Source organism: Malaya genurostris, chromosome 3 (assembly GCF_030247185.1).
Source record: "Malaya genurostris strain Urasoe2022 chromosome 3, Malgen_1.1, whole genome shotgun sequence".
Taxonomy (NCBI): Eukaryota; Metazoa; Arthropoda; class Insecta; order Diptera; family Culicidae; genus Malaya; species Malaya genurostris.
In genome coordinates, this window is record NC_080572.1 from 176,451,397 (window position 1) to 176,465,226 (window position 13,830).

Here is a 13,830-nt window from a genome sequence, read left to right on the forward strand (position 1 = left end):
TGGTTGTTGATAATGAAAGCTTCAACATTGTATTCCGTGTGAAAAAGAGTTTTCAGCGCTTTACAAATGACTGTACAGCCGGTAGATTTCGAGCTGAAAAGTCCGATTCGATGTGCTATTGAAAAGTTTTGACGTCTGTCAATAATATTGCATCAATCAGTCAAGCTGGGAAAAAATATCCATCACTTTTTCAGTAGATGGCTGTAGTGATCGATATTCCGTGAAGTATCGATCAAACAATTTTAAATTTATACACGTAGCCAAGGATGGCTTTTATCGTATCAATGAACGCTCACTAGCAACTCTTCACACGATTCAATCAGTGCCATCAAAGAGAGACGGATATCATTGCAGCAACAAAAAACCGACATGGTTTATTTAACGTAGAATAGACACCAGTGCGAGAGCGAATTTCTCTCGATGACATTTCTGAGAATCAAAAGTTAGCTCGCTGCTGTGGGGATTTTCTCTGGAGCAACAAACAGTCGTTTATTCTCGTTCCGCGATCCGATTCTGTATGGGCAGTGGATAATTGCGATAGAATCATTTTACTATTGCCGCTTATTCTAACTATGTGCATATAACCTTTGTATAAGTTGTGTCTATGAAAATATATGTAAATGCTCCACACAAAAGTTTTTAAATATTGCAACCTAGTATGAGAATCATCAAGTCGAATCATCGATTCGATTTTCTGCGATAATTGTCAACTTGTTAATCTCTCTTGGTAAGTTCCACACAGCACCGATCATTATCAGACTGTAAATGTAAAGGGCCGTAAAATACTCAGACTAGAAAATGTAGAAAAATTCTCTCACGGTTCATGCATTGAGAGACACGAGTTCTGCTAGCATTTTCTACCGGATTGAAAATGTTGTATACAATATAGATAAATATCGAGCAGCTTCTGTCAAATTTTCGGCAATCACCAACACTGCACGTAGCCATGATGATGTTTCGCACTAATTAAATGCTTTTTCTCTTTTTTTTCGTTCGATATATTCACTTCTGGGTTACATGGCTTCGAAAATAGAAGCCAACAAAGAGACAGTTAGTTTGTCAGAACCAGAGATGCAAATCAGACGGCTAAACTGATATTTTTGGTTCCGATACTGTAACAGCCAATCACGTGTTTTTTTTTTGGTTTTTCCTATTCTAGATTATCACAGTCTGTACGACCAGAAAGCCGAAGCTTGTTTTGTTCGAGATGACATCTAAGACATTGCAATTCGGTGCAAACATGCGGCGTTAATTGACGAGTTCCATCAACTTTGCGTTTGTTTGTTGAGCTGCTAAGTTGCGCTAAAAATACCACATAAACTGCTATTGCACTAATGGACCGAAGACGAAACGTGAAAACAAATAAATTCACTATTTTGTGAAAGTTAGCATTATCGAAAAAACCTACTGCTAGTGTTCCAGAGAAACGACAAACATACACGGAACCACCCGCGATCCCATTTCAACCAGAATATTAGTTGATTTTCTGAATTCGATTGGTTAAAATTTGGTACAACTAATCGATTGTTGTTTTAACTGAACTGTCAAACTTGTTTTTCGATTAGCAGAAACGATGGTTGAAACAACTAATTTAACTGTTTGAAAAAAAATGCTGTCAATTAGTGAGGACACATACCTTTCAATTTCAACAAATATTTTAGATGAAATTACTGGTGTTGTTATTGAAACAAAATTCTGTTAGTTGAAAAATAAATCGGTTTTATTTGTTTTAAATATTTTTTATTAAATTTACCTAAAATGAGTGTTGAAAGATGATGCCTTCAAACGGTTGAAGTAAAGTTATGCACTGATAATTTTAGTCAATTTATATGAGCTTGGGTGCATCAACCGCTGGGAATTGTAATTTTGCGACGGCAATTCAAATGCGCCATTCAAACGCAGCGCGTTCTGTGTGTTTGAAATCCTTCGCTCCTGTTACTTTTATAAATTAAATTCATGACAAAAAGCGTTTTATTGCTAATGCATGAACATCATCATCGGTATCAAACAGCTGGAAGTAAAACAGTCTGCTGGAAGTAAATCAATGATCGAATTTGTAGCATAAAATTTTTGCGCATACCTGTAAGGTTACGGAATGATCATTCATTAACATTTTCTAATTTGTCACCAAATCTTTTTCTTCTTAAGCAAGGTTAATTTTATCACAACACCGCTGTTAGATAAACACTTGTTATCATAAAATTCTCAAATCGAATAAACACAATTCTACTAAACGCTTTAATCATCGACGTTGTTTTCATTGACATTTTGAAGCGACGCGAATAGATTTCAACTAAAAAAGTTATTGATTTTGCATTGCGATTATTGTTTTGCTTTCAACTGTCTCCGGCATTTGACAGCATTCAAAACAACATATTTTTCAACTACTTGAATATATGCAAATCAAAAACCATATTGGTTGAATCAAAAAGAAATTAGTTAAATCAACTATCGCAAAAATCAAAAACTGCGATATCGCAATTTTATGATCGAAGGGTTCTCCGTGTAGGACAGGAGTAAATTCGAGGAAATGCATCTACTAGTGGCTCGAATATTCGAATTAGCAAAAATTTTTCCTTGATAGTCTAGAAAATTATAGAGCTGAATGCGAAACGTAACACAATTAAAAAAGTCATTTGCACTCCAGCACAAACCGGTATCCATGAGGTACTAAAACGTAATTAACTACAATATGTTTGCGGTCACAAAGCCGTAAATTTGTTTTCGATTGAGGCGTTAGGATAGACATTGCACTTCGGTGCTAAATAATTGCGTTGCAAATAGCATTTTAACTGCTTACCGGATTATGTTGATCCGCGAGGTGGCATTAGAACTCCAGCATAATCTGCTAATGCGCTGATGAGCTGAATGCGAAACGTAAAACAATTAATGGAAAATTTGTTGTACGTATTAACGTATTTGTTGTTCGTTTTGAAATGTTTTTTTAATCATTTGTAAACGATTTGTTTTAGTCTTGGTAAGAGGTAAAATTCTTGGGCCTTGAGTTGTGAAATGAAAACTGCGAAAAATTTGCCCGCGGAAAAGTTGAACATGCTCGTTTTCTTCTGTTCAATTAGACTGTTTCATCGTGTGATTTCATGATGATGAAGACATAAACCTTCGAAACGTTAACCATTAACGTGATATACATATTTTTCAAAGCAGCATCTGACTACGGAAGTTTCCTTTAAGTACTTACAAAAATTATAATTGTAAACATTTATTTTTATTTAAAAATTGAAGGTGTTGTTGTGAAAGCATTGTGAACGGTCCTTACTAAAAAAGCAATATCGGAATACTCTAACTAGGTATTGTGCATCCATTGTGCAAAAATTTAGTTCAATAAACAATAATCATTCATACACATTGTGGTGACGACTTCGGTATTTTTTTAAAAATCCCTAATTACTCTACTATTTTTTGCTCAAATTTTATGAATATGATTTTCACATCCAAAAAACTTAAGTAGCCAATACGAACGGTAAAATAAAATCTATTTTTTTTTACATATAAATTGTGTTAGCCAAAAGTTGAATTCATATTTTCTCATGAATCATTTCATCAGTAATTGTTAATTCATTAACTGCCAATGAAAAGTTTTGGGTTTTGTTAAAATGTCATACTGAAGTATTTTGTATATGTTTGTTCATTGAAATCAATAATCTACCATATATCACAGATTATCACACAAACTTGATAATTTTCGAAATTAAAATTTCAAATTTCACCTACTCGTCAAAATTGTCGAATCTTTGACTTGACTTCTGTCAACAAGGTTTTCACAGGCTTCTCTTCCTTGGTTTTGTAAGCCTTTGTTCACTTCTGTTTGAGGATTTGAACCGATTTTTACTCACTTCTCATTTTCCGATAATCAGTCTTCATTGTTGCCCAACAATGGTCGATTAGTTTGAGCTCGGGACAGTTTGCCGGATAAATTTCAAAAGGTATCATATTACAGTTATTTTCATCGTATCATTTTTCGTCACTGACGAGTAGTGACAGGAAGCCAAATCGACCAAAAACAGGGTGTTTTAGAAATGCTGCTTTAGAAGTATAGACGTTTCTGAAGGCTCTTCTAGGTTTCACTGTTAATATTCCTGAATGACACAAATGGTTGGCTGATTCCACTGCATGTACAGATGGCATTCGAAACGAGATATTTTTACGCATTTTTTCTCCTCGTGGAATTTATACTATAGGCTTTGTTTGTCATTCGTCGTGTAGAATTTATCCTACATGGAATTCGTGAAAAGTCAGTCGTTTGGTTTGTAGAAAATTGTTCACTGTTTTTTGCTTCACTAACAGCAAGAAATTCTCACAAGTGACGTGACAAAATATTTTTTCGAACACGCTTTAGTTTTCTGGGAAAAAATATCTCGTGTTCGTTACACACAAAGTCACATGAAATAATTGGATGTAATATTTTTCCATCACGCGCAACAAGGATCATATATCTCAGTCTGAGAAAGTCGCAGGCTATAAATATCAGTTTGAAAAATATATTTTGTTTTGAATCGCTATTCTCGAAAATCTCGCGTTTCGGTTATCGTCCCATCTCCACAGTCAATCAAAATCATCGACCGAAAAGATATTTTTTTAAATACCAATCCGCGGTTCGTCGTTTCGCAGCCGGAGCAATCGCGCCACAATGCAACGCTAATGCGCATTCATATCTGCCGTCTGCCATTCAGCCGTCATCGGCCATCATCGAAGCTGGCGGTGGCGTCGGTCGTGCTTGTTTTCGCACGCGATGCAGCTGGCGCGGTGGGGCCAAAACTGCAGGTAGGTAGGTAGCTAGGTAGGTAATGTTGCACGAATCTCCTTCCCAAGCCAGTCAATAATGCCGATGACGGCGGGGAGGCACGGCCGCCGCCGGACCCGGCAGCGAACGCGAAATTGTCAAAGCAGATGCGAATGTGCGCGCGCATTATTATTCATACGGTTTTGTATTGTAATGAATTTTCCTCGGCGGAACCATTTCGGACAGCGAAAAAAAGGTGCATACATACATGGGAAATAACGGCTGAGCTTCATCTGCGATTCCGGTAGAAAAATTAGTGGAGTATCAAATTTTTGCGGGATGTCATTTTGACAGCGTGGAATAAACAAATTCACTTGTTATGCGGACGACGTAAAATAATTGATCTATGATACCAATTATCCGGAGAATTGAATCGAAGAGCGGGTAGGGAAAAAGAGACGGTGAAACGACATTGACTCGGGGATAAAAAAAAGTCGGAGATTGGTTTGCTCGTGAAGCGGATCGAAGACGATCGTCACTCGGCATTCGCCACTCCAATGAATAATGGAGGGATGCATGTACATATCGTTATAATATAGATTATGATTATCTTTATGTTTATTTTATGTATGTGCTTTTTTTTTGCTTCTCAGGATGTCACTATATTTTTGCGGGTTTGGGATTTTATGAAAAATGCTTATTTGTAGGCCTGGACGTTATTTATTCTGGATTCTTTGGGGTCTCTCTGTCTCTCTCGCAAAAGAAGTACGGTTGTTAGTGGTACGATTTATTTCACCTGGTGGACCGAACAGGCGGATCGAGTGTGGGTTTCCAACCGCGCGCGCGCAAAAAAAAGAAAGAACACCAACGAAGTTTACGGAAAGAGTCACGCTAACGTTCGGGCCTGAAACTGATTTGTTTTCCATATGATTTACTCTCCGCTCCCCGTAATAAGATAAGCCTTTATCCGTTCTGTGGGCCGGGTGTTTTGGTGTACGTTATAAATATAATATTGTAATTTTTGTGTGATCCTCCGCAGCAAAGAGAACTGGATCATGTCAGCGTTAGTCAGCTAGCGAAGGAATATCGAAAAGGAAATCATTAAAGTAGATTTAAATGTAAATATGGCTGCCACTGGCCGACCGATGCACCGATGTGGCGTTTCTCCTCCCCTTCGTGCCCACCGTTCGAAAATAGATCACTTCCTATGGGGACACATCGAACTGCCACTGGCTGAGTGGTGAGTACATGGTCTAGACGGCACAACGACAACGATGACGGTCGTTATCGGATCAACGGTCATGAACTGGTCGGGTTCGGAACAAGTGCTCCACTGGTAACGGTTCCCATTTTCCGCTGTGCCATTAAAATGGTATCAAATCAGCACACATAGCGCAGTGCGATAATAGTGCAATTAAATTGCAATTAAATTCTTTTTCGTTACACACAACGGTTTTTTTTCTCACAAAGTACACCGGGTGAACAAGTGCATCGGGATACTTATTAATCCCAGCGCCACCAGACAAACTAACTTCCCGGGCCGCTGCCTTTTATCTTAAGCTGTTGTTGCTGTCCTCGCATAGGCGAAGGTATGCCATTCATTGAAGAATCGGTTCAAATCCGTCTTCCCGCTCAAGCGGCCGTTGAAAGAAGATTAAATTTCAATTAGCAAGCCTCTTTCATATGCTCTCGATTTAGCGCCCTTCTTCGGAGAAATACGTTAAGCCGGGCGAGAAAAGGTACATTTGTCTTAATCCATCAAGCAGGGAACAGAGTGAGCAAACGAATGAACGAACGAACGAAAGAACGAGAATTTTAGGTCGGTTAAAGATTGAGCATAAGAAGCAGCGCAAAAGGTTTTACTCCTACAATGTAATCAAATGCACTTGAGCAAAAGTGTATTTTGTTCCTAAATAAGGGATTCGACTTCGAATTACAAATGGGTTTTAATAAAATTGGTTGAAATCACACCTAATTACGGCTGTCAGCACAAACCGGCCGCCGGCTATTCTCTTTTGACGCACGAAGCGCCGCTTTGCCGCCCTGATAACTGTCCACTCGAAGTCGGTGGAAAGAAAACAAAGTCAGAGATTGAGGGTACTTACATTTTTGGTATTTGCACTTTATCGGCGTCATTTTGCCGTCCAAAATCGTGCCACGGTCGGGACCTGGGCGGAGCTGCCGCACTGCCAATCGAGGTCGTTGGACTGTTCTGGCCACCGTTGACCGTCAGGTTTCGCTGCAGGCTAGCGACCGATGCCGGTATGGCGCTGGAGTTTGGATCCAGCAAACCGGTCGGTGCCTGGCATAGTTCTGTATAATCGAAGGACGGTTGTACATTATTCTGATCTCTGGGAGTAATAGCATCAGCACCAATACCCGAATCAGGACTGGGAAGATCCACGGTTAGGCCGGCGGAGGTGATGGTTTTGGTGTAGATCGAACCTGTCTTGGACGAGTAGCGACCCTCATACGTGGTTGCTGGCTGTGGTCCGTCTGAATCCGCCGTACCGTAAATTGTACGGGCCGGGGCATAGCCCTGCGGATCAAAGTACTCGCGATATGGGTACTGCTCGGCGATAAACGCCGCTCCGCTTGGTCTGTCGAAGAGGAAAACGATATTTCAGGTAAAAACTGCTCAAACTATTTCCGCCATCAATCGAGTGACTTACCCTAATCTCTGCTGGTACATTCCGTATTGGTCATAGGAGCTGGGACTGGGTGAATTTGTGTTCACATTAGAACCGGCTGTAGCGGCCGAACTAGACTGATGCGATGGACCCTGCAAATAGTTGATTAACAAAGAAAAAAAAATTAATAACATTCAACCATTCAACGGTAAGTGGGCTAACGAAGGTCCGCCAAGACCAAACGAACGATGACAATGACAGTTCCCATCGGCACCGAAATGTGAAATAATTTCTCAATCTGATTAAAATTCAGTTTTTTTTGGTCGATATACTATCGTTAATCATCCATCCCTTGGCTAATATTTGGTAGGATCAACTAGGCAGTCAGTTTGTCAGTCAGTCAGTCAGTCAGTTCGTCAGACAGTCAGTCACTCTGGTGGACAATCGGATCCCGTTAAAATGCTCGACTTCGGGCTTGTCAATTTGGCTCGGTGCGTATGCGTGGAAGGTTTTTGTTTATGTAAATATGCTAATTTCGGTTGTCGCTTGTGCCGCAGTGCGGAGCTATTTTAGGGAAAAGTCACTTGATGAGAAGATTGGTCTAAACCAGCTGTCACAATCGAAGCTGACAGGACAGTCCGGCCAGCACACGGATTGTCCAGCTAATTAAGGCATCAAGTAGTAGTTAAATTTGGCTAACAAGTTTTTTTTCCTCCTGTCGGATTAGACGGTGACTTTTTGTCCCCGCGGTGTTCGGAGTATGTCCTACACGAGAAGTACGCTTATCGCAGGTGGCACGTTCAGTTAGGCAGCAGTTCGTTTGTTTCAGCTGTCATGTGGTAACTGGAGGCGAAGGATTTGTGCGAAATGTGATCCAGCACGCAGTATCGCTTTAGCGCGTAAAGTCGCGATCATTTATTTCTAGTGAATGGAGAGTCTCTGATTAGACGTCACTTACCTGTAGGTAGATCTGCGTGCTGCCGGGGGCAGCATACATGGTTTCAGCCGAGGGACTTCCAGGGCTGGGTGGAGGTTCTTTAATCTGTATCGAGGGCGACGTGGGCTGAACAACCAACACCTGTAGGAAACGCAAAGAAAAACGAGAGATGATGAAAATGTAAGCTTTTGTCGTGACAGTAGGATCAAGGTGTGGATTTAGAAGAGTGCCAGCGTTTGCTACGTTGCAAGTGCTTTGATAATGAATGGACCGAAGTGAGCGTGGATGATCCGTTCGAATGCTATCTCGTCCAGTGGAGTCAACTTATGATTTATGGAGACCCCAAATATGTGTTACAAGCTGCTGGATTTATTTTGAGATCTTTGAATGCCACTGACAACCAGACCAGGTAGTCGAAATAGATCAAAAATCTTTATATTGTTGCCGAGTTCAGTATTGAAATTATTTGCCTTTCGAATCAAAAGTTGTTTTTCATTGCAAACACTCCTGGAGTGTTTTGCTCGATTTGGGCACTTTTCGTAGGAAAAAATGCACTTTCGGAGCAATTCGCGGGCAACTTTTTTGCACCCGATTTGCTTTCCGAGCAGCAAGCGTGCTAACCAATATTAAAAGTAGTGAGAAAAAAGTAGTTTAAATTTTATAAAACTGTTTTATTGAACTGGCACCGAGCGAATGGAATCAACGAAAAGCGTCAAAAGACAAGGCACATGTTACTGAGCTTGGATTAATAAAACATACAACATGTCCTTAATACGTCCAATGAATTCGCTTATTGCATTTGTGAAATTATTGGACCAGGGGGAAATACTTGTAACGCAAAAAACGACTTGATTTCTAGCTAATTTTGGCACGAAAAATGTTAATGAATTCATCTTTGCACATTTTTTAAATACTTTTACGCTTCTCTATAGAATGGGAAAGAGGAAACACTTTCTTTTGAAAACTCTTGAACTGTATTCTCAAAATAAGCAGCTGTTTTTAAAATAATACATTATTTAACATTTTGCGTTTTTGGTCAATTTAAACGAATCAAGTATCAAGACTAAGTTCCAAATAACCGCGTTTTGATTGATAGTGGAACAAATAATGAGTCGTGTGTTCCACTGCGGAGATTTTTACACCGATGACACTGGAAAGTGTGGAAGCCCGAGGATAAAACTTTTTTTTCAAACTGTGTAAATGTACACGATTTTGCACGCATGAATTATTATTGTATGCAGGCTCGAACGCAAGAGTCCATAAGCAATTACTGGGCTGCTCAAAGCGCCTCTACAGGCGAATTGCTACTTGGTGTTCATTTTGCTAAACAACCGTTAAATTTCTTACACACATTGCGATCTCTACTAGAATGACTGTTTTCCGTAAATAACACTTCATTTACCCGATCAGTCATTTAGTTTTTAAACAGTGTTCAGCAATAATTTTATCTAGATCAATTAATTTTTTTTATTTACAAATTTATACCGGGAGAAAATATCTAAGAATTATAGTTACTAAATAAGAATTAGGAAACAAAAATGCTAGGAGTCGCGGAAAGATTGGCAAACTTGATAGTTTCCGGGAAATGATGCTTCAAATACAGTTATCTATAATCTCACCCAATTATGATGATACTTTATAACTTTAGTAAACTCGTCAGTTTTGACAATACATTTGTTATTTTTTTCTTTGCTTATATTATGCGAAAATTTTCACGAATTTATTGATCTGAATTTATCGATGTGATTGATAGCATACGAGGAAGCCTGAATTCTTGAAGCTGTTAGGTTGAAATTCTACTAAAATGTACTCGTCCTACGATACGGTTTCCACAGCTCAAAACCGCTGTTTTAATCTACCTAGGGGTGCAACAATGTCTTTCTCATGATCTCATAGAAGTGTAGTCGATATTTTCGACTGAATATCGCCATAATCAAAGTCATTAGTTATGCCATCTACCAATAAGATTTACAAACTTAACATTTTTTATGGGCCTGTTTATTTATATGACATTTTTTCAATTATTCCATCTGTAAATTCGGAAACGGGTGTCGGATCTGGATGAATTTCCACAGAAATCAGTAGAACCGCAAGGCCTAACCTTTCTCGACACTAATGTCACTGCCGTGAAAAAGTCACAGAAAACAGACATCCAAGTAGTGATTTCAATCTGATCACCAAGTGGCATTTCGTCTACAGAGGCGCTTTGATCAGCCCAACAATCGCTTATACGCTCCTGTACTCGAGCTTGTATACAATGATAATTCATGCATGAAAAATTGTACACAACTGTGATATTTAGCGAGTTTTCACAACTGTGATATTTAGCGAGTTATGCTATTTTAAAAAGTGTACACTAGTTTGAATGTCTGTTTTCTGTGATAAAGTGTCGTTAATTAATTATAAATAAATAAATAAATAAACAAGACCTTCCATTTGAACCTAGAACTAGGGAAATCGAGTCATCTATCTTTTAGTAATCGATGTGAGTTACATTCCGGTGTCTTTGAACGGGTAAAGTGAGAATAAGTGTGTGGTCATAAATTAACAATACCTACAAGTTAGAATAATATTGAGGCCTGTTATGAAGACTCTATACCCTTTTTCCGTTGACAGAAGTCGAATCCGTTTAAAATTTAATAGCAGGCTATTAAACTATAAAATAGTTCATTTCAATATTAGTTAGTAGAGAACGGATAAGCATTGTTTGAGAATACGATGGGAGATCTAGTCATAAGGTTTTGATTAACATTACGCATACTTTGGGAGCTTCAAATTGGAGACTAGTATTGCCGAAATGAATATCTTTGGTCATCAACAAACGAGTTATGCAAACTTAAAGGATGTGTTGTATTGTTCAAAGGAATTAACTTCTAATTACATTGCTACTCACTAGAACCAACTTCTTAAATTGCTGTTTTTCATACTCATCGACCTGTAATTCCTGAGCTGGAGGTTGAAACCGGATGAAATTTGACATCAAACTAATAGAACCTTTTGACACCTTTCATTTTAACATAAAGTTGTGACAATCGATACAGGAATGTTTTAGAAAATGGAATTGATATTTCATTCATTTTTTGCGCACCGGAAGACGAGTCCGGATAAAATTCAATAGCAGTTTTTGATAAGACTTTGAACTTAAGGTTGTAAAAATTGATTTATCCGAGGGTGCTTTCTCATATTTTAAGTATATCTTACCCTATAACTCTGTAACCGTAAACCGGATTCGAAGCAAATTCAACAGCAGGCTTGTGGACTACAAAATCTCGTGTTACTCGATACACTGAGAGGAATGTTATATGGTTCAAATGTCGATTGTAACAGTGATTGCATGTCTTTCTATATAAGAAAGGTATTTTTTTTATGAATTTACCTATTATAAGTTGCACAAAAATTTACATTCAAGAACATATAAAATTGTGCGATGTGACAATTACATGACTAGAAACGCAATGAACTAAAAATAAAACAAAAATGATAGCGAATGTGATTTGAACCGAGTAACACTGGGTCACAAAGTACGTCCGTCAATTAACTGAGTCACACAAGTACAGTCTCATATTCGTTTTTCTACTGTCTTATTCGTAAATGACCGCATCCAGAACAAACCAAGAGAGACGAAACATTTTCGTCGCTTATTAAAATAAAAGAGAGTATAATTGCCAATGTCACTCGTTTCTCTATGACAAGACGGTACCAAACTAACGTCTGCAGGGAGAATCAGTAGAATTTCAATTCTCATTCTTTCGTCGATATATTCAGAATCAGTGACGTTCGGCTATAAAGAGTGTTCAAAATAAAATAAATCAAAATAATTACTCCCCAGAACCAAAATCGCTATAGATTCGAGGACCAACAGGTAATCATTGCGAATCGTATTCTGTCATTATCGATTTTGAAAGTTTCGGTTGAATATCGATACTGCACAGAAAACGATTTTCACTGAAAACCGAAAATGACTGAAAGGGCAAAAGAAAAAAAGAACACAATTTTTTTCATAGTTTGCAAGCGTAACTGAGAGTGACAATTGGCTTGTAAGACCAGTGCCATATGCATTGAACCGCCAAATGATGGTTGAGTGGTTAAACAAAATTCATACAATAACATTTGCGAGCCGAGTATAAATTACAATCGAACCCTGTAAGACTCATTCAAATGCGACATAAAATCGAGTTAGGTTTATATGAACTGTATTTGGAATGTACCGGGTTGGCGGTTCAATGCATAGGGCACTGGTTTCACAAGCCAGTGGTCGTATGTTTGAGCCTCGACCTGGAAGGATTCTTAGTGTCAGTAGTACTAGCCATGCAAAGATCCTGTACGGGCTGCGAAGTCAGTTGAAACAAAAAGGTAAAATTCCACAAAAGGGATGTAATGCCAAAGACTTTGCTGTATTTGGAATAAGGTAAACTATAAAATTGAACAACCTATTCGAAAGATCTACAAGAAACCAAATAAAACTGCTGAACAATTCATTTGATCCAGTTCGCTTTCGCGTCTCGTTCGGTACAGTCATACGCAGCTTGTGATTCGACGTCATTAACATAGAGCAGGCTAGTGCTGTGAACAATATGATTTTTGATGGAAAAAATTATCGACAAAAAATCATTTTGACAAGACATTTGAATGTTTAATAACTCCGCCGTTTATCAGCCGATTTTGAAAAATGAACAAGTTTTATTTAGGGAACACAATGCCATTTATTGACAACTATTTCTGAATACAAAATCACTCAGAATACATTATCGATTAGCTACATTTGACATACATAAAGCGGCCCTTTTTTGAGTGTTTTGCATTGTATTTGACCACGTTACACATTTGCCAAACTTACTCTTCAAATGTCTCCCATATTTTGTTACGATAAGGACGCACAGTTTTCCCAGTTGAACGATTGTTTTCAATGTTCATCGTTACAATTTGAGACCGCTGGTTTTGGCGTAAAACGATCCATGACCAAAATGGCAATGACTGACGTTTAAGAATCAGGCTGTGTTGTCAAAGTCGGCTGAAAAACGGAGAAACAATTCAACATTTCAATAGGTTCTGTCTAGATGGCGCACTCTGTATTCGAAGATTCAAGTCTTTAAGTCGATAGACGGAGATATTCTTTTGGTTGATAGGAGGAATTTTTCTTGGAATTTATAATGGCGAACATGTGTGGCGTGTAAATTGTTGGTCTCCTTGTAAATTGTTGTTTCTTAGTATATCAGGTCAATACTGTCAGCAATCTACTCACTATGGAATGTTTTACGACAAACTTAGAGGAAGAAAAGAACTCCAAAGCGCCAAAAGAGGCACAAAAAAAACTAATTTTGTTGCAATTTTCATTTCTGCTATTTCTTTCATTATCATTTTCCAACCCGCTTTCCGCGCTAGAAAAAGAATAACCAAAGGTAATGGAAATTGTTTGATCTCTAGCAGTAAGTAACACTAGTACTTTCGAGACAAAAATTCGCACTAGTTATAAGAATATCAACAATAAAAACTCTCATCGAGTATACCATCAATATGCAACA

At 38.3% G+C, this 13,830-nt stretch overlaps 1 protein-coding gene across 5 annotated transcripts in view; it reads right to left on the minus strand.

Moving 5' to 3' along the window:
- The window catches only part of LOC131438847 (protein grainyhead), a 454,054-nt gene that overhangs the window by 78,141 nt on the left and 362,083 nt on the right, over positions 1-13,830 (minus strand). For 4 of the 5 annotated variants that reach the window (XM_058609180.1, XM_058609183.1, XM_058609181.1 and 1 more), the window contains exons 5-7: positions 8,330-8,449; positions 7,414-7,523; positions 6,847-7,341 (exon numbers count right to left, since the gene is read on the minus strand). In XM_058609180.1, the coding sequence (XP_058465163.1) occupies positions 6,847-7,341; positions 7,414-7,523; positions 8,330-8,449 (725 nt within the window). The remainder of the gene's footprint in view (positions 1-6,846; positions 7,342-7,413; positions 7,524-8,329; positions 8,450-13,830) is intronic. The other variant, XM_058609182.1, reaches the window with a different exon arrangement.